This window comes from Hordeum vulgare, chromosome 3H (assembly GCF_904849725.1).
Source record: "Hordeum vulgare subsp. vulgare chromosome 3H, MorexV3_pseudomolecules_assembly, whole genome shotgun sequence".
NCBI classification, from domain to species: domain Eukaryota; kingdom Viridiplantae; phylum Streptophyta; class Magnoliopsida; order Poales; family Poaceae; genus Hordeum; species Hordeum vulgare.
In genome coordinates, this window is record NC_058520.1 from 43,630,845 (window position 1) to 43,651,811 (window position 20,967).

Consider the following 20,967-nt stretch of genomic DNA (forward strand, 5'->3'; position numbering starts at 1 on the left):
TTGAAGCACCGACGTTGTAGCACCGTTGCTGACGAGCGTTGCCATGGATGTTGTGGTGCAGCACCCTCGCTCGCGAGCAGCGCCATGGATGCTCCGTTGCAGCACTGTCGTCGGCGAGCAGCACCATGGATGTTGCATTGCAGCACCGTCACCGACGATCGGCGCCATGGACGCTCCGTTGCAGCACCATCACCAAACTTCTCCCTTCATCTCGAGTCTCGACCATGGATCGCAACGTCTACGCAACGCTAGCAGTGGTCGATTCGGCGAAGAAGAGAAAGGACATGCTACATGAAGGGGGGGGGACGGGGTGTTCTAGTTGCAGCAGCCGCCGATAGGCTACATGAAGGGGGAGGGGAGACGGGGTGTTCTAGTTGCAGCAGCCGCCAACAACCACGCCGCATCTCGTATAGAGAAGTGTGGGAAAAAAAAGAGAGAATGGGCTTGATTTGGATCCGAAAGAAAGGATAGGGAAGGACAGAGGCATCATGGACCACGAGAGACGAGACGACGTAGCACGCGAGCAGCCGGACTATCTGAATGTTTTTTATTATTTTTCTCTCTTGCATGTTATGTCACTTGACTGAGACTTGGTCAAAATCCCAATCAATTGAGACCTAGCCACACCCTAATATTATAGGTACAAATAACATAAAAAAGGAAAAATAATCACGGATCTCCGTGTAAGATCTCAAGACAGCCGAGAAAGATTTAGATAAACAATTATAACAAAATCCAGCCGTCCAAATTTGTATTGAGGTAAAAAAAAACAGAGGCCCAGTTGGAATTACAGGTATCTCTTATTGTTCCTGTGAGTAATGAACTGTTCAGGTCTGCATGCCAAGCAGACCTACCCTGAAGGGTTTATTCGACTATATACAGAGATTACAAGCGAGCTGGACAATTGGTCCAGCAACGCGCATCTATGCTACGTTTTTCTACTCAAAACGCTGCATTTCTAAGCTAATGTCGGCAGGGCAGAGAGTTGAGCTGTACTCTAGATGCCCTGATTTGCCGTCACAAGTCTTGGTAAATCGCCCAGAATCACCTAGGGCCGGCTGCAAAACCAGCAGCGCCTTTTGAACCCAAGGCCCGCGGCGGAGGGCCCTGGGCCCTGGGTGTGCCTCCGGCGGCGGCTGGGACTACATTGCCAGAGCTGCATTGCCAGCTGTTGTTGGCACAAGTGCTAGTATCTGGCTCTTGATCATGCCGATGCAGCTCTCTATATCGGCGTAGATTGAGAGGTTCTGTGGACAGCTTGGGCGCAGCATCGAGAAAGCACGCTCCAGCACACCTGCTATCTTGGCAGGCGGGTGCCGATACTCGCTCAGGTCCTGCGCATAATCGGAGAAGCACGATGAAGTGAGATATAAACGATAGTAACCATAGTTTATATGGTAGAAGACGGGATCTCTGGACATTTTACCTTGATTGCAATAACTGTAGCAACACAGTTCTCTATCAGGGTGGATGGAAGCTGGGCATCATCAAGAGCAGCTTCGGAATCCAGGCTTATACATGGTGTTGCTTCATCCCCAGATTCGCTACCATTTCCATAGCTTGCCTAAGCAACACAAATCAACGACATATATTGAGCTGAAAAATGCAATGATACCTGGATTGCACAGAAGTTGAGAGTTGCCAGAAGGATTTGGACTTACCTGCATGACTTCATCAACCACCTGTTTGGCTTGTGAAAGCGATTTCTGGATAAATGCAGTAACACAAGAATCCAGTTCATCACTCTGACCACTGCTGTGGTTTGAGCGACCCTTAGATTGTAAACTGTTGTCTACGGACTGAAGTGGATGCAATGGTGGCAGTGTAGATCTACAAATGGTGTTGCTGGGTAGCATTTCACTGCCCACAGAATATGCAGCCTGTCGATAAATAGATTAATCAGACCTAGCCCCGAGGTACTACTACAATCAAAAGCAATTGGATTCTAGTATAAAACAGGAAGGACCGAGCAGTATTTGATGTCCATGATCATAATAAATACTCCTACATATTAGCCTTAACTTGCATATAAGCACTGCATATTCAACTTTGACTAATAACTACGCTCCTCAGAAATGATTTTTGACAGAATAAAACCTTATGCTGTTCATCTGATGTTACCTGTCGACTACTGGATGGCTCAGGTACGGAAATGTCATTCATGATATTACCCCAGCTCTCCTTTGAAGTAAGCTCCGGAATGTGCTCAAAATCCGGTTTGCGGTGTGCATTATTTGAGAGGGAGCTCCTCTTCTTGAGATCGTCAGGCAGATTATCCAACCAGTTTACAGGCATGCAATCAGTGTCCTGGAAAAGAACAAGTTCAGTTATGCATTTCTGGATATAAAAATTTATCATTCACCTTGAGATACTTGAATGACTACATCAAGGAAGTACATGTGCTTCCCATGATAAGAATAACAAATAGGAATGCATGGACATGTAGCAAAAGTGCACAAATGGTTGCATGCCAAATAACAAAAATAGTAATTGGTATGTATTAAAACCACATCTACTGAAGGCTGTTGCCAAATTAGTACTTTTCAACGGAAACTGCTTATCATAGTCCTTGTATGTCAAGGACCAAAAGCTTCAGCCCACATTTCACAGGAAAACTCAAGATAAAACCCTGATTGCAAGGGTAAATGCTTACGACTAGGAAAGCTTATTCTTCCTTTCTACAGTGAAAAACTAATAGCTGACCTCTTCTGCGACATAGATAGACGGCATGCTTAATTTCTAAATGTCTAATTGCCTACAAAATGTAACAAGTATACTGATGATTGTTGAAGAAAATAAAAATAACAATAGATACCTTAATTATATCAACACCTAGATAAGGGCTGTCAAACTGGACCTTGTAACAATCCCGCTCCATGATTACCACTTTACCATCAGCAAGTTCTCTGGTAGTCGGGTGACGAACAATGACATGCTGGCCAACTGAAAAAGGCTGAGCTAGGTCTGTTGGTAGAGAATCCCGCAAACCATCACTTAATTCAGCATAGTATTTCCTAACGTTTTGCCGATAATCCTCAAGTTTTTCCTTTTCTGCTTCCAGGAAATGATTGGAAAAGCGGCGGGGCTTGCCAAGAGAACTGCAGATAAAAAATCTTTCAACATATATGCAAACAGACAAAGAAAAAATGCTACAGCTTCGACGGTTTGCAAGTTAATACCTTCGGATTGTGCTCCATTCAGATCGAGTGAGCCTTGAAAGATGGCTCAGCTTTGCAAAATTTAAGTAGTTCACAAATTCATTATCCATAAACCATGGATAATCAACTGCACTGTAGAACCACTCGTATGTACACCATCTACGAAGTGATTCAGATGACAAGCAATGCAGCAATTTCTTTGCCTGAAAATAGTGAAAACTTGCAACTTAAGAGACATGTCTCCCATAATAATATATGAATCTGCAGCATTGATAAATTGTAATGTACCTGTAAATTATCGGCACCTTCATTGCAAAACAAATAGTTTTTTTTGCAATGTCCTTTGAATTTTCTTTTGCTCTTCCTTGACATATTTATTTGAGGATCAATTTCCATCGGTGCATCAGGGGAAACTTCAGCAGAAATATTTGAAGTTGATTCAGGTATATCTATTGCTGCTTCTTTCTCAAAGTCGGAATTCAAGGAGGGCCACTCGGTGGTATAAAGCTGACATGCTTGTGGTATAACTGAAGTATTACCAGAACTGATTTGTTCTTCAGCCAGCACCTGTGGGGAAAGTATGACAAAATGGAACTGCCATTAGACTAACTGGAGTGATAGTGAAGAACACATAAATGTTTACAGTTTTTTAAGGTGCACTTCGAAGGAATAACCGCAAGGAAATAGTAGGAATCGATAACAAATGAATGCCCAATTGGAAACCCATAAGGGATGACTTCCCATGAATAACAAGCATAAAATTTTATGAATGTATTGATCAATTGCGTAATAAAGTTGAAATACAGAATGGTTAGCATCTGATTGAAGAATCAAAACATCTTTCAAACTGTAAATGCCGACAACATGAACACAGGTACAACTACTGGAAGCTGCCACAGAAGACAGCTAGCTCAAATTAGGAAAAACAATGAACCAACTTAATTTTGTGTTTTGTTACTTCTGTATGAGTCGGAAAGGGGCCTTCTAAAATTTGGATTCACAGCATGCATACAACATAGTTAAATATGCACAATATCTTACCTCTTCATCTGGTAACTTCTTTCTCCTTTTTTTCCTTTCCTCTGAAGCACTGGAATCACTATCTTGCTTCGTTTGTTCAGATTGATCGACAGGAGAAAGCCCTTCCTCCTCTGTGTTAGATGATGCAGAAATTCTCTTTCCACATGTACCTGCATCATTAGATGGAAAAGGGGAAGGATAGGCCATTAACAACATTCCTGAGATAATGTAGTTGAAAAGATGAACTAGGAGAAATTTGGCAAACCTGAAGGAATATTAATCTTGGCCTGTGACGTTTCATTGGGCACGCTCACCAGACTCTCCAACACGTCTAAGACCATCATCTCCTCTGAAAAAAAAACAGTAGTCAGAATGTTACACTGCTGATAATTATTAGTAGTACTAAGCATTTCTAATGAGGGTTAATCACATGTGACAAGGAAGCTCTGCTGAAAAGCAATTAGGCAGCAGCAAAAATTAAGTTGTTGCTCATTTAGAATGTGTTTCCTTGGCTAGCTCATGACTCTGCGGTTCGGACAATAAGCTAGAGTGGTTGCCATACTATTTTGTTTGGTTTCTATATATGCATCTGAACTGAGAGTTTTGAGTCTCCATCTCCAAATAAGTACACATAAATCAGACCATTTTATGCATGAAATGCACCATATCACAGTATTCACGACTCACATGACACATGATTGTTAATTCCAGAAAGAAGCTCTCTGTTTGTTGTCAATGACAAGGCAGAGCAACAATTTGTTTCAAAGAATACCTGGAGAAAATAACTGACTAAGCCTGTCATAATCAGATAAGTTATGTCCTTCTTTTTCAGCCACCATCTTGGTACCAGGCTCAACATTACTGGTCTGGCCTTCGTCCATGCTTTGCTGAATTCTTCTCTTCTTCAAATTCAAATGTTGCTGGGACTGAGATATCTCAGTGTCTTCAGTTCCTTTGATTTCCAAGAAAGTCTGACCCTGAACAACCTTTGCTTCAGTGATTCCTGAACTTCCATCAGGAGAGCTTCCATCATTATTTATCTCTTCATTAGCCTTGTTTGTAGCACTGACAGTATTTTTAATTTGTGGTGTGCTGTTGTCCGTAGCATTGATGTCCAAAGGGAGTAAAACTGGTACACGAGGAGTACGTTTCCGAACAGGATTTCTTCTGATGTACCTGACAAGTTCTGAAAATAAAAAGAACATGAAACTATCAAAACTAGGTTTTAGGGGAAACAAAAGGACATGACATATTTGTCTTGCAATACTTGCCTCCATGGTATCTTTTCTTGAAAGAAGATGTAAAGCCAGAAATTCTCATTTCCTGATTTGTGAAGGCATTGTGAGGATGAGGTGCAGCATTCTCTTTTTGCCACGCAGCTTCTCCACGTCTCCGTCCCTTCCCAGATGATCTAACCATCTGATCAGTTTCTCTATGACTTGGAGATTCCTGCCAGTGGGAGAGTTTTATTAAGTTATATGCTAGTCAAATTCAGAAGTAGGTTGAATTCCTTATAAAGTTCTATCATTTGCCTCGCTTTAACACTTATTTTCTGTGCTGTATTTCCTTTGCTACCCACATGTTTGATGGATGAACATCCATTTGTAGAAAATCATACTTCAGAGCCTACTAAGTGCAAAGCGCGGTTCAATGGATGCAATGTCAAAAGTCACTCCAGAAGTTAAGATTAGCACTTAAGGTTAGTAATAATCATCATCAGTTTGAAACTTGTCTTACCATTACCACCTTTTGCACTTAGTTGATTGTACATTTCATTTTTAGTTGAATAGATATTGTAGAGCCCTACAGGCAACACTAGAACTGAACTATGATGAACCAGAATAACTATATGGTACAAACCTTCACATGTTATGGAACCAACCAAAAAGAGAGATAAAGTACAGGTATTTCCCATAACCAGAGACATAAGTACACAGCAGTTCAAATATCCAACAAGTAAAACATCAAAATCTTACCAAAGCATTGTCATGACCAGCAACCAATGCAATAAATCCCCCGGCAGTACCTTCACGCTCCGGAAGAGATAAGAAAGTCTACAACAAGAAACGTCAGTCTATAACTATTTTATTAAGGTTATCTTATCAAATTAAATCATGCCAATTTAAACAATAACCATAGTGTGAAACATCACTGCACGCTGAACTATACTACAACCAAAATTTCAGTGTTCATTGGAACATGAACCTCCAGATATTTAGTAATACCATGTTCTCTGTAAGTAAATTATTGTCTTGGTTTGCCAAACCCAGAAACTGTAGAAGATGCAAGATCATAGACTCTGCAACTAGGACATTAATACCATTAGAACAAATACTCACCCGATGCACATAGTAAAGAGCTTCTACAGTGTCTGCCGATTTGCTGCCAACTACTGCACTGATCTGAAAAGACTCAGCAAACAGCTTTCTGTTATGCCTCAAAAGGTACCTAGGGGAGAAGAAAATCAGAGAGATGGAAATATGAGAACCAAACCTTTTTCCAATTCTTTCCATGCCGTCGGTAGGCTTCATAAAAGTGCATCAGCTCATCCTTGCTCCAAACGGGATCTAAGTCTGACCTCTTCCTCTTATGAGAAATCTAACATTTGGGTGCAATAGAAATAACAGGTGAATAACATATTATTTTAGAGTGCAGCGGTATCTTAAGAAAGGGGAAATGTGGTGTACTCGTGCTACAACTACTGGTCATCATAAATGAATCCATCATCAAGTCTTGCTATGCCTTACTTTAAGTTTCACATTGCTTGAACTAGTTGGATCCTCATGATGCTGTTGATCCTCATGTCTTTTTATTGTGATCTTGTGGATTGTCCGAGAACCTTTTGCTGGACCCATTGAAATCGTCTTTGAACAGAGACCCACCCAATATTGCTGCAAGCCAGAAAAGCAACCTCAGTATGCAGTAGTTTATAATGCATATACTTAATACATATGCAATTAAACAGTATTCACTAGTCAGATTTGGGCAACGAAGTTATCAGCTTCAGGGAAGGAGACCATAATGAAGAGTTCAACCACATCATCTAGACCTACTTAAGAACCAAAGCTGAAGAGGATTTCATTTAGGAAATCCACGCTTCGCAAGCTTTAATCAGGGAATCACACAGACTTTGAATCTCCTAGCCATGTTAGTACCCAAAAAAGGGTGAATTTTGATGGCCCGTAGCCAAAACCCTTGGTTGTCCATAGCAATGTAAGCAATAGCGAGTTAGATAAGATCTGCAAGTCGATGACAGAATTAATCCATGACTGGAAACGAAGAAGAAAATTGGTAAAAATAAATAAATTCGCAGATACTAATCGGAGAGGCAAGGGGAAACATGTGGCAAAAATCCAAGCCAAAATCGTAACAGCAGAGCGCAACCGAGGGGACATCTCATCAGAGATCGGGGCGCACAAAAATCACGGGTGAAATCCCCTCAGAACCTCAACAAACGAAACGACTTGGACCCATAAATCTCAGAGTTCCAAGCGCCCAGGCAAACCTCGCAATCAAATCTTCCACGGGAACTGGTTCTAAAAAATTCTAAACGGCCGAAGCACACATCTGCTCGTAGAGAAGAGACCATCTAAAACGTGCAAGTCAGAGCCCCGCAAAATTCCCCATCGCGTCTTCCCCAAGAGCAGCCCAAAAACGCCCCCACAGACCTCCCAGACGCGACCGAACCACCGAGAGAGAGAGAGAGAGAGAGAGGAGAAATCCGTGAAGGATGAAGCGAAAACACGCCAGGATATGACGAACCGAACAGCAAAAACACGACAGATTGCCCGCAAAATCGCCCCAAAGCCCACGGCGGAAATCCCAGCCGGGAAGCCTCGGCCGCCGACGGAAAACCCATCTCACCGGAGATTACGCCGACACCCTGCGAAATTCAACCAACCAATCCGCGGGCGAAGCTCACCTGCCTCGGATCTGGGGAGAAGCGCGCCCGGGCAGCGCCTCACGCGCAGCTCGGACGCCCCTGCACCGCGCGCGTGGACGACGACCGACGGCCGGGGACGTAGCGCCTGCTGCCCTCGGCCTCGCCGCGTCCACCGGGGAGGAGACGCGCCGCTGGGGGTCCCCGCGGCGGAGGCTGATCGGGGGCGAGGGAGGAGGCGGCGAGTGGGCGAGGTGGTCGGTTGTGTTTGCCTGTGGGGAAGGCTTGGCTTGGCTTGGCGGGCGCAGGATACAAGTAGAGGAGGAGGAGCCGAGCAGGGAAGGGAAGCCCGGGTGGGAGGGCGGATGTGCGAGGTGGGTGGGGCTTCGGGGGGGTAAACGCAAGTTTGCCCGTTTGAAAATTAGGGTCTGCGACGGAAGTGCTTGTTGTTTCGGTTTCAGGGACGCCGTGCGGCCTGGGCCTTGTTGGGCCGCCGCTTCGGCTTCGAAGGTGTGTTTTGGTTGGTGGGGAAGAAAGAAAAACACATGGCAATTGTTTTTTTTTTTGCAGCGATGCCCCCATGCTAGATGGTTATTATGTTACGTGGAAAGTTTGAGGACGCGTTTGGTTCTTGGCCGAATAGAGTTTGCCGCGCTTTTTCTAGCGCTAAACCGCGGGAAGCCGCACGACGTTTCAAAGACAATTCCGTTGCCAGAGCCGTTACATGGTTTTGAAAATACGAGAGTATACAACAATGTGAGGAAGTGGTCTAATAAAGTATGACACATTCGCGACAATGACCCATAAAACAAACAATGCTCAGCCAATGCGTGTGGCAAAGTAAAACATGACTATAGACCAAATGTGTCCTACAATTCAAGAGGTTGTGTAAAAACTACAAACTTATTACGTTATTAGGACATTGAGTTGGGATTCAAACACTTCCTAAAACTTCATCGACATGGGGGAGCCATTCCTCTTTTCTCACTTATCTATCTTCTCTTGCGTTTGAGTTTTCTTTCCTCGTTTCCTCAACATGCTCCTCCTCCTCTCTTCCATGTTGGCTTCGTCGACCGACGAGGAGGCGGGAGAGGGGATCAATCCCCTGACCCCGCCATGCCTATACTCACCATGTTTTCTGCATCCCAAGTGGTTGTGTTTTACCTATCTCAAATAATGAACCGGATCGTGTATCTTTCTTCCTTCCTCCACTCATCTCATCCATGGTGGTTGGAGAAGGATTCGGCAAGGCCGGGAGGAAGCAGATCCGGGCCCTGCGCCGGGCTTGGGTTGGTGTTGTTGTTGATTCTCATATTCGTATTCATGTTCTCTGCAATCTGAATGTCATCGTGGTGGTAGCATTTTCGGAGGTGGAGAGTTACTGGGTCTGAGGCCTAACTTCATGTTCTTTTCTTTCTTATCCCTTTTATCCCCTATCCTTTTCTCCAATTAGGTTCATGTATGTTGCTAGCCTCTTAGCTACATCTCTCTAGCATCTATCATGTTATGTTCTCTCACTACTCCCCTTGAGATCCAACAAGGATGGCTTGAGACCCTTTGGATGATTTCCTTTATTATTACATGGCTTAGGGCTCGGTCCCTCCCATCGATATTTTCTTCACCATCTTATGTGTTGGGAAGAGGCCATCTTTCTCCCATATATTTGCATCTGACCTGGGGGCCCCGCGGATGAGGTTCATCGGGGGCGAGGGAGGAGGAGGCGATGGTGGTGAGATTGTCGATTGTGGTCCATGCGGCTTGACGGGTGTAGGATACAAGAAGAAGAGGGGGCATGAGGAGGCGAGCAGGGAAGGGCGGGTGTGAGGGTGGATATGCGAGGTGGGTAAGGTTCCGTGGGGTAAATGTAAGTGTGTCCATTTAAAAACTAGGGGCGGGAATGGAGGTCTTGTTTTAGTTTCGGGAACACTTGTTGGGTCGTCGTATTGCCTTCGGAGGGTCTGGTGGGGAGCAAGCACAAGGCGATCTGTGTATATTTTCTTTTTGCAGTGATGCCCTCGTGCTAGATGGTTATTATGTTACTTGGGAATTTGGGGGGCATATTTGGTTCATGGCCGAGCAAAGCTTTCCCGCGCTTTCTACCACTATAAAGCGCGACAAGCTATATAACGTTCCATTAATATTTCAGTTATTAGTATCCGTTACATTGTTTGAAAGAATGACGTGCCTATGCCAAAGTGAGGCAATATGCTAATAAAGTGTGACACGTGACGACAAAACCAGGGAACAACTAGTAACAGTAGATATCCCTTAAATGTATGGGCGAATAAGACATGGGTAGAACCAAACATGCAATACGATTCATGAAGCTATAATAATCTCTGGAATAATTTGATTAGCAAAGCCGTTACAAAGTTTTAAAAAATGGCGGGTATATTGCAACGTTAGGGCGGGCTTCTAATGAAGTGTGACATGTTTTAAAAAACATTGAAACAAACAATAGCTCTAGGTGCAAACCAGATGTGTGGCAAAGTAAACTATGAGTACATATCAAGATGTGTCCTACATTTGAAGAGGCTACCACAATGGACGACATTTGTGGATCTGCAAAGAACTCATCTGAATGGTAGGGGAAAGGCATCCACTTGGAAAAACTCATCTGAGTGGAGCTTGGGGAAGGATACAACCACTTCCATCGCCGAAGGGCAAAGAAAATCGAAGGCTAGCGCTTAAGGATGTTGTGGGAGGAAGATGGAGGTGCTACTCTTAGTCGGTAGGTGAAGGAGGTTGAGGCGTGCGCCGTCGCCTCTCGATCGGTCAATCGAGAGAGAGAGATATAGAGATAGATAAAGTGAGGGAGAGAGAAAGAGAGAGAGAGAGAGAGAGGGGGCGAGCGAGCGAGAGAGGGAGGGAGGGAGAGTGAGAGGAGACCCGATGGTTCTCTTTGACCTCTAGAGACGTGGACCCCCCTCCCCTGTTAACGCGTATCGGGCCGAAAAACCATCAACAACCAAATGCGTTGACGGGTTTCCTTTTACTAGTGGGTTCCGCATCATGGGTTGTAAGGGGGGGGGGAGGGGAAGCTACCGGGCTACATAACGGGCCCTAATTGATATTGGGTTTTCAAACTGATCTTAACTCTTCCATATCCTACTAGGTTATCAAATAAAATATGTTTTTATAGTAAGCTAATAAATGTCAATTCAATCAGCAAATCCATCTTTAGCATGCAATTGCTGGATCGTATTAATTCACTAGAATATTAATGCAACCCGGCAATTACATAGCTTTTGGGTAGTGCACAACTTTCCCAAAAATGATCAGATATTGTGATTCTGAAGGGTCCGCACTGCAAATTGCCCACCGGTGTGGTGGTTTGCTAACTGAACAGTGGGCCCGTCGTGACAGAGTGGTTACCACCATCCTCGGCCGCGCCATCTCCACCGTCCGCCGTCAATCCTCACCGCGCCACACCCACCGCCCAGATGGCCGCCGCCGGCGCCTTCTCCCCCCTCTCCGGCACCCTCCTCCGCCGCCGCATACCCCTCCACCATCACCGCCGTTTCCTCTCCATCGCGGCCGCTGCCTCGGAAGCCCCCGCGCCTGCTCCCACCCCGTCCCAGCCGCCACCGCCGCCGCCGCGTCCACGCGGGAAGGGGTACTTCCCCAAGAAGAACGAGATCCTCGAGCTTACCTGCGAGGGGCTCGCCTTCAAGGGGAAGGGCGTCTGCAAGGTCGACGGCTCCTCCTTCGTCCTGCTCTGCGACGGCGCTCTCCCCGGCGAGCGCCTCGTCGCCCGCGTCCGTCGGCTCCGCCGCGGCGCCTTCGCCGAGGCCGCCAAGCTCAAGACCCTCTCGCCGCACCACGACGCCGTCGAGGCCCCCTGCCCCCTCGCCGCCGACTGTGGCGGCTGCAAGAGCCAGTCCCTCGCCTACTCTGCGCAAATCCACCACAAGTACGTTCAGGTCCGCGACTTGCTGGTAAATTTCGGCAAGTTTGATCCCAGGAAGTTGGAGAGCTCGGATTCCGATGCCATACTCAAGCCCATCGTGCCGTGCGACGAGATTTTTCGGTACAGGAACAAGGTGAGGTTTGGGTTTGGGCCTTTGGGGGTTTAGGAAGGGTTTGGGGTGTGGGTGGTGATGCATTTGCTGCCATGTTTGTAGATGGAGTTCTCGTTTGGGACGAAGAGGTGGATGAAAAGGGAGTGGAAGGAGGAGAAAGAGGAGGTGTCAAAGGGGGAAGAGCTGGAGACTGATGGTTATTCGCTTGGCCTGCATGCACCGGGGTTCTTTGACAAGGTGCTTCATGTCGAGACGTGCTTGCTGCATAGTGATCCGGCAGATAAGGTAATGAACTGGTTGATGAGAATGCACTGGATTTGCTTCCTGAAAAAAGAGTATCAAATTCAGTGTGTCAGTACCAACTTTTTTTTTTTTTTTGATTGGTTGTTGATGTCGGATGGTAGAGATATATAACTTATATTGTTAGCTTGGTGGTAGCATCATACATACTGTTCCGGTTGATTAGCTTGACACTCTAAAGCTAGGCTTTTAATTCTCTGAATGTAAGTAATGTATTGCTATATCAGATAAAATACACACATGCATTGCTAAGATGATTTTGCTTACATACTGAAGTATATTTCTTAGATCTATCTGTTCAACTCTTAGGATCATTCTTCACTTGAAGTCTACTATGCTGATTGTGTCAAAGCTAGACTGTTTGTGCCATATTTGCAATGCAAATGCTATGTTGCTGGGGAATTACTGAGCTTGGCTATATTTCTGGGACCATCATGTTACCTGGTGGTGGTAGCGGTCTGGTGTAGTTTGGTTTGATTTTGTTTGTTCGTTCACTTTCTTTTGGGTGTGTGATTATGTTATCGTACTATCGTTGAATTGGTGAGCACATAGCATATTCGTTCTTGATGTTTGATTACAGGGAATGTTGAATTGATTAATTGCTAATTTCCATAGGTTCTTGCAGTTGTTCAAGGAAGTTGGACGGATCCGGCTCTTGGCCTCACGCCTTACGATGTCTACAAGCACACTGGGTTTCTCAAGCATTTAATGATACGAACGGGAAGGTATAGTGACCCATCTGATTGTTTTTTCCCCCACTTGATTCAACAGTAATGCAGCTGATGATGTATATCTCACTTTCCATGAATCCGGATGTGCATTTCTGATTCGTAGTATGTCATCATATCTACTCCCTCCGTTCCTAAATATAAGTCTTTTTAGAGTTTTCACTAGAGGACTACATACGAATGTATATACACACACTTTAAAGTATAGATTCACTCATTTTATTTTGTATGTAGTCCCTTTGTGGAATCTCTAAAAAGTCTTATATTTAGGAACAGAGGGAGTACTGTTTACTGCATGCAAATTTCATGCTTGGTATAGTTCCAGACATACTAATATTATTGCTACTCAAATAAACAGAATGGTACTAATACAATGCACTCAAATAAACTAGTATACAATAACAAATTAAATTGATAAACTGTGAATTACGTTTTTATCTTTGGCCTCATTAGCTGCTTGGCCATATATTGATATCTAGAAAGGCATTATTTACAAATCTTCCAGTTAAGAAAGTATAGTTGTTAAGGCAGGGACAGGTCATGTTGTTTCCCACCAAACAAAGTCGCCATTCAACCTTTTTGTTACTTTTTGAACAATCTTTTTGTCTGATGGATGCTTTAAAGACTCCATTTTTTTTATTTCAGAAATGTCAGCACTGGAGCTCCAGAAGTGATGGTCAATTTTGTGACATCATGTTATAAACCTGAGCTACTGGTTCCTCTTGTGGATAGAATCACAAAAATATCTGAAGTGGTACATAATTGAATCTTTCCTGACATGTTGTTTAATCTACTTTGCTAATCATATATCTCAGTAGAACTCTTTTATGCCACACCGGTATTGATATGCATCTACTGCTAATGTAGGTAAGTGTTGTAAATAACGTGAATACATCTGTTGGCAATACATCCGTGGGTGAACAAGAATATACCTTGTACGGGAAACCAACCATTACAGAGATGTTGAGAGGACTTACATTCCAGATATCTGCCAACTCCTTTTTCCAGACTAATACAAAACAGGTTTGTTTATGTTATAAATGCATGATCAGAGCATGGTAGCATATTTTTCCAGTCACCATTGCAGCATGTCATGTCATGTCATGTCATGTGTCTCCTATGTTTTTTTGCCGTTTAGTTCAATGGAAGCATGCAAATAGCTTTTGAAAAATAGCATACCCTGAGGAGGTGGCACATTTACTCAGCTGAAGAAACTACGTACTGAATTTCAGAAATATGATTGTTGGAATGAAGTCATTTTCTGGTGGTGTAATAGCTGGATGTCTAGTACTTTTAATTTTATCAATACATTCCCCATGTCTGCATTTGAAAGTAGTGTGGTTTTCCTGCAGGCTGATGTTCTTTATAAGCTTATTGAAGATTCTGCTGGGCTTAAAGGAGATGGCTCTGAGATTGTTCTTGATTTGTTTTGTGGAACTGGTACCATTGGGCTGACTCTTGCTAGAAGGTAGGCTTCCTTGTAGTGGTAGTTATTGTGAGATGGCACGTTAGTTACTGCTACCAACCACTGGCTAACTTCTATATCTGGTTAACATAAAACTACAGTTACTAAGCATTCTTCTTTTGCCCAGTGCAAAGCATGTTTATGGATATGAAGTTGTCCCTGAAGCCATTGCGGATGCCCAAAAGAATGCTCAGTTGAATGGTATCAGTAATGCTACATTTGTTCAGGGAGACCTTAACAAAATCAATGTAACATTTGGGAAGGAATTTCCAAAGCCCGACATAATCATATCAGGTTTGTGTTTCTTAAAATTTGCTGTAACTCCTCGGCACCAAAATTCACTACTCTCCTGATTCTCCTCAGAAATTTTGTTTGAAAACCACAATTCTTTCTGAATTTCGTCTCAAAATATTCACTAGCTGCTAATATCACCTCTAGATATAGATTTTTTGCTTGTTTGCTGAACTTATGCAACCGACATGTGTGAAATATTTTGGAATTTAGGGAGTTATGACCAATCAGGTGAAATTCTAGTCTGTTTTGTTAAGACCTAATTTATGTCGATGAATTCTTCAGATCCTAATCGTCCTGGGATGCACATGAAATTAATCAAGTGGCTGCTGGAAGTTAAAGCCCCTCGAATAGTGTATGTCTCGTGTAATCCAGCTACTTGTGCACGGGATCTTGACTATCTATGTCATGGTGTGGTATGTTTGCTGCTACTGTTACCAGCTTTCTCATATTTTGGGTCTGTTGCAATGCTTAGCTGCTTCTTCAATGGATTTGCCTGCAGGAGGAGAAAGGCCTGAGCGGGTGCTACGAGTTGAAGCATGTAATACCTGTCGATATGTTTCCCCACACTCCTCATATTGAGTGTGTGTGCTTATTGGAGCTGTGCTGATTTTCAGTTCTGTTCAGCTAGAGCCACCAGAAGGTTTCATTTGCTTCCTTATCCTGCATAATAACTTATTATTCTGCTCTTATAAGTTGTAACCATCTTCCTACTCATGGTTCAGAGATTCATATTCTGAAACGGGGTACACCTATTTTTGATGTAGATATGCACGCGGTGAGTTGTTTGATTTAACATTTTCAATATTGTTTTATCTGCTTTGTGTGCATGCATAACTGAGGAAGATGTTCCTTTTTCTATGAATAATCAGGCATATCACACGCAGTGGTTTACTGGAGCCATTTCGAAGCTAACCAGGCACGCTGATTGCTGAATGTGTTGTTCAGTTAGCAGATCTCAAGCAGAAGAGGTACCCAATGCGAATGTGGCTTTCTCCACTGTGTGGTGGTTGAAGCGTTGGAGCTACACGCACCTTAGGATAACAGAAGACTCTGGGGAAATCTTCACAGTTATTGACGTTCACCGCAGCAGGCGATACACGTGGATTTCTTGATGTTCGAATTTAATTTTTGCTTCCATAACATCCTTGGCCCCCCTCATAGCTGAAGCTGAATTGTGATTCGCGATTTGTTTGACCGAATATTGGTTCATGTTTGGAAAGGATCATGTGCATTAATCAATCATCCATCGTTACTAGATGACCCGTTGCACCATTGGCCTAAAGACCAGCTACAGCTAGAAAGTTAAGCAAGCTATATTGGCAACATGTTTAATAAATATTTGTTTTATAAATTATCTCTAAGGATTTTTAGCATGAATAAGATTATACTCCCTCTGTCCGGAAATACTTGTCATAGAAAGAGATGTATCTAGATGTATTTTAGTTCTAGATACATCTATTTTTATTCATTTGTGTGACAAGTAATTTTGAACAAAGGGAGTAGCAACTATTTGTTTTTACTGGTCGTACTACAGGAAGAGGGTTTGTGGCTCTTAGGTGCCACACATCCCTATATGAATATAGCATTATAAAACATATTAGTAAATTTAAAAAAATCTAAAATTTTAGGATATGAAACCTGGATGCCCGTTGTATATCGTGTTTAGTTTCGTGGGAAATGGGTGCTTGTGATAATGTTAGTAAAAAGTCAAAAAAATCGTATGTGTAGAAAAAAAAAACTGAATGTAACATATGTTTGACCATAATTCCCATGTCTCGGATACCACAGACACCCATTTTCCATGAAAATAAACACGGGTATACAATGGGCACCCAAGTTTCATATCCTAAAATTTTAGTTTTTTTTAAAAAAATTTGATATTACTTTTAAGGCTATTTTCATGTAGGGGTGTGTGGCACAACTGGGCTCCAATGCATTTCCGTGGTAGTGCACAACCTCTTTTTGAGCTGCTAGTCTTTATGGTGCATGGATCTCGGCCCCGATGCAACGAATCTTTTTTTCTCAGAACATGATGCAATGTCTCTTGGACTAGGGCTCATTTGACGCGCACATCAGCTTTTTTCATGAAGCACAACCGTGTTTTTTTCGGAAGCCAATCCATATTTTTCAGGGAAGTACTTTTTCCTTGTTATGTTAAAAAAATATTTTTTTCTCTCTAGAATCTAGGAAAAACCAAACGAAAACCCGCCCCCTCCAAAAGTCATATATATCTCGTAAACGCTTATAAAAATAAAAATAAAAAATTTAGAGGAAGCGTTCAGCATGTGACACATGGTGATGGCTGAATGCACCATTTGACATGTTCCCAAGCCAAAAATCTTACGGCTTGCGGGAGCCCTCCAACGCATTGGCGAATCTAGCAGGGGAGCTTCGACAGGCTCGAGCGTCCCTCCCTAAAAGATTAGAAAATAAAAACTGACCCACAAGTATAGGGATTAATCGTAGTCATTTCGATAAATAAGAGTGTCGAACCCAACGAGGAACAAAAGAAAATAACAAGTGGTTTTCAGCAAGGTATTCTGTGCAAATATTCAAAGTAGCAGTGACAAATAGTTTTGTAGCAAGATAATTCATAATAAGTAACAAGTAACAATAGTAACAAATGTGCGGAAAGGTGGCCCAATCCTTTTTATAGCAAAGTACAAGCTGAAAAGTTCTCTTACAGTAAGGAAAGAGTTCTTAGAGGACACATGTGAATTCTCATCTAGTCACATTCATCATGTTTGGTGGATTCACATTTGTTACTTTGATAATTTGATACGTGGGTGGACCAGTGCTAGGGTGTTGTTCTTACTTGAACAAACAACCCTCTTGTGATTAATCCCTCTTGCAAGCATCCGTACTACTTGTAAGCCGCGTTGGGATTTTCCCTGAAAAGGATGGGAGATGCATAAGAGTAGAGATAAGTATTACCCTCACTGATGAAAGCACAACTTCTCCCTAGGTGGTTTTGGTAATTAATAATAACATATATTTCATTGGACTAATGAATCTATCAAGTATATTTCAGGAAAAGTTCAATGAATGGATTGGCTAGGATTGTGAGGAGATTCCCTAGATGCTTGGATCATCTATATGCAAAAGCTTCAAGATTCTACATTTTATATTTATGTGAGAAATCACATTTTGAGTCCATAGGAAAGCCAATACTATTAAAAAGAGATGAGGTATCTATGATGATCTGGTTGCTCAAGTGCTTAGAGATTAGCCACCAAAAATCCTCCAGAATTCTCTCATAATATATTCTCTCAAAAATCCTAAAGTCAAATTCGGTGCCACCAACTTTCCACAATCGGCCCTATCGAGTTTTTCTTAGACACATTTCAAAGCAAAACCCTAGCAATTCGATGCAACCGAGTTTCGCTTCGGTCCAACCAAAAAGTAGTAACCAACTCTTTGGATACGAGATATTCAACTTTGGAGTTTCCGAGTTTTGTATCTCGGAGCCATCGAGTAACTGGAGCTGCCTAGGCCAATCAAATCGGACTCACCGAGTTGACGTATATCGGTCTCACCAAATAGCCTAAAGTTAGAGCATTTCGCACTAGTCGGTGCAACCGAGTTTTTACTTTGGTTCCATCGAGAAGTTGTAACCGTTTTTTTAGATGACAATATATACCCCTCCACCTCCCTCTCATTCATAGAGAGAGCACTCAGAACAAGCAAACACTCCCACCATTCATTTTCTGAGAGAGAACCACTTACTCATGTGTTGAGATCAAGATCTTCCACCCTAACCATATGAATCTTGATTTCTAACCTCCCCAAGTTGATTTGCACCCAATCAATCTCTTCTACCAAGCCAACTTCTGTGAGAGAGTGATTGAGTGTTGAGGAGTGATACGTCACCATCGTATCTACTTTTCCCAAAGCTTTTGCTCTTGTTTTGGACTCTAATTTGCATGATTTGAATGAAACTAACCCGGACTGATGATGTTTTCAACACAACTACCATGGTGTTGTTTTTGTGCAGAAATAAAAGTTCTCGGAATGGAACGAAACTTTTTAGAGATTTTTTCTGGAATATATGGAAAATACTGAAGCCAAGACCCACCAAAGGGGAGGCCACAAGCACCCACTAGACATTAGAGCGCGCCAGGCACACCTCGCTCGACCTGGTGTCTAGTGGGTCCCACGTGGCTCCGCTGACCCTAATTCCAGCGCTATAAAATCCTATTTTCGTAGAAAAAATTAGAGAGGAAGTTTCATCGCGTTTCACAATATGGAGCCGCCACCACCTCATGTTCTTCATGAGGAGGCCTAATCTGGAGTCCGTTTCGGGCTCCGGAGAGGGGGATCTTCGGTCTTCGTCATCACCAACCCCCCTCCAATGCCAATTCCATGATGCTCGCCACCGGGAGTGAGTAATCCCTTCATAGGGTTGCTGGTTGGTGAAGATCTGGATGAGATTCATCATGTAATCGAGTTAGCTTTGTTATGGCTTTATCCCTAGTATCCACTATGTTGGGAGATATATGTTGTTATGACTTTGTTATGCTTAATGCTTGTCACTAGGGCCTGAGTGCCATGATTTCAGATCTGAACCGTTTATGTTTTCACCATTATATCTACGTTCTTGATCCGATCTTGCAAGTTATATGCACCTACTACATGTTAGGATCCGCATACCCCAAAGTGACAATAATTGGGATTCTTTCCGGTGACTACCGTAGTATGAGGAGTTCATGTATTCACTATGTGTTAATGCTTTGTTCTGGTTCTCTATTAAAAGGAGAACTTAATATCCCTTAGTTTCCCTATGGACCCCGCTGCCACGGTAGGGTAGGACAAAAGATGCCATGCAAGTTCTTTTCCATAAGCACATATGACTATTTACGGAATACATGCCTACATTATATCTATGAATGGGAGTTAGTTCTGTGTCGTCCTATGTTGTGACTGTTATATGATGAATATTATCCAGCAATATCATCGATCCATTGCCTATGAGTTTTCCACATATTGTGCTTGCTAACTTACTACTATTGCTACTGCTGTTACAACTACTACCACTGTTACCGTTATTGCTGCCACTGTTACCACTGCTATCAAAACTATCATATTATTGTGCTAGTGATCACCGTGTTGCAGATACTAAATCTCCAAGTGTGGTTGAATTGACAACTCAACTGCTAATACCTGCAAATATTCTTTGGCTCCCCTTATGTTGAATCTATAAGTTTGGGTTGAATACTCTACCCTCGAAAACTATCGCGGTCCCATATACTTGTGGGTTATCAAGAACATTTTCTAGCGCCGTTGTCGGGGAGCATAGCTATATTTGTTGAGTCACTTGGGATATCTATTTATTGATAACTGTGATGAGTCTAAAAGATCCAAGAACCAAGATTGTTCCTTCTAAGACGAGGGGAGGTAAGGAACTGCCATCTAGCTCTACACTTGGTTCACCATCTGTTTTGAATAGACTTGCAACACCACCACCACATGCTATTAATCCTGATATGTCACAAGTAATTGATGACGCTAACTCTGCGATGAATGATGCTTATGGTGATGCTAGTACCTTGCTTGATGATAATGTGCCACTAGGTGAATTTCTTGATGAACAACTTGCTAGAGCTAAAGAAATTGAGCATGTTGAAACTGATGATACTATTGAAAATTATGAAGTCTTCGCTATTGAAAATATTGAAATACCTATTACGCACGACTATCCTAGAACTAAAATGCCTCAAATACTTGAAGGTTATGTTATGGGTGAAGAAATTGCTAGAGACTTTCTTGGTTGTAAGGATAGAGAAGATCTTAAGAAACTACTTCCTTCATTCCTAAATATATGTCTTTTTAGAGGTTTCACTAGAAGGCTACATATGGATGTATATAGACATGCTTTAGAGTGTATATTCACTCATTTTGTTTTGTATGTTGTCCTGTAGTGAAATATCTAAAAAGACTTATATTTAGAAACAGAGGGAGTACTATGCAAGTTGAAAGAAAAATCCTTGAATGCTAGAATGAAATATGATCATAAGCTTGCTACTTCACCTACCTTTGTTACTGATAAGGATTATGAATTATCTGTGGACCCAGAGATAAATACTTTGGTTGAATATAATCC

The 20,967-nt window shown here is 42.7% G+C and overlaps 2 protein-coding genes across 2 annotated transcripts; one reads left to right on the forward strand and one right to left on the reverse strand.

Annotated features, from left to right (window-relative positions):
• Positions 1-723: 723 nt before the first annotated feature.
• Positions 724-8,340, reverse strand: LOC123442893 (protein ALWAYS EARLY 3-like). Its single transcript, XM_045119070.1, has 16 exons — positions 8,101-8,340; positions 6,926-7,069; positions 6,672-6,776; positions 6,518-6,580; positions 6,155-6,232; positions 5,450-5,627; positions 4,951-5,364; positions 4,444-4,527; positions 4,200-4,348; positions 3,447-3,725; positions 3,180-3,361; positions 2,816-3,098; positions 2,122-2,307; positions 1,662-1,880; positions 1,427-1,564; positions 724-1,334 (listed from the first exon to the last, which is right to left on the reverse strand). The coding sequence occupies exons 2-16, from the start codon at positions 7,031-7,033 to the stop codon at positions 1,143-1,145; spliced, it is 2,658 nt and encodes an 885-aa protein (XP_044975005.1). The 5' UTR covers positions 7,034-7,069; positions 8,101-8,340; the 3' UTR covers positions 724-1,142.
• Positions 8,341-11,424: 3,084 nt separating this feature from the next.
• Positions 11,425-16,221, forward strand: LOC123442894 (uncharacterized RNA methyltransferase BH0687). Its single transcript, XM_045119071.1, has 11 exons — positions 11,425-12,101; positions 12,183-12,365; positions 12,996-13,105; positions 13,754-13,862; positions 13,976-14,131; positions 14,461-14,576; positions 14,701-14,867; positions 15,150-15,280; positions 15,367-15,507; positions 15,590-15,642; positions 15,737-16,221. The coding sequence occupies exons 1-9, from the start codon at positions 11,502-11,504 to the stop codon at positions 15,472-15,474; spliced, it is 1,680 nt and encodes a 559-aa protein (XP_044975006.1). The 5' UTR covers positions 11,425-11,501; the 3' UTR covers positions 15,475-15,507; positions 15,590-15,642; positions 15,737-16,221.
• The last annotated feature ends 4,746 nt before the right edge of the window (positions 16,222-20,967 follow it).

What these genes read in the sequence shown, in the direction of transcription:
- LOC123442894 (XM_045119071.1), top strand. Translation starts at nt 11,502, where the DNA reads ATGGCCGCCGCCGGCGCCTTCTCCCCCCTCTCCGGCACCCTCCTCCGC. An exon ending in TTAATGATACGAACGGGAAG is followed by an intron (nt 13,106 to 13,753) that starts GTATAGTGACCC and finishes TTTTTATTTCAG; the next exon opens with AAATGTCAGCACTGGAGCTC. An exon ending in TCCAGACTAATACAAAACAG is followed by an intron (nt 14,132 to 14,460) that starts GTTTGTTTATGT and finishes GTTTTCCTGCAG; the next exon opens with GCTGATGTTCTTTATAAGCT.
- LOC123442893 (XM_045119070.1), bottom strand. Translation starts at nt 7,033, where the DNA reads ATGGGTCCAGCAAAAGGTTCTCGGACAATCCACAAGATCACAATAAAA. An exon ending in CTGGTCATGACAATGCTTTG is followed by an intron (nt 5,628 to 6,154) that starts GTAAGATTTTGA and finishes TCCCACTGGCAG; the next exon opens with GAATCTCCAAGTCATAGAGA. An exon ending in AAGGTGCCGATAATTTACAG is followed by an intron (nt 3,362 to 3,446) that starts GTACATTACAAT and finishes CACTATTTTCAG; the next exon opens with GCAAAGAAATTGCTGCATTG.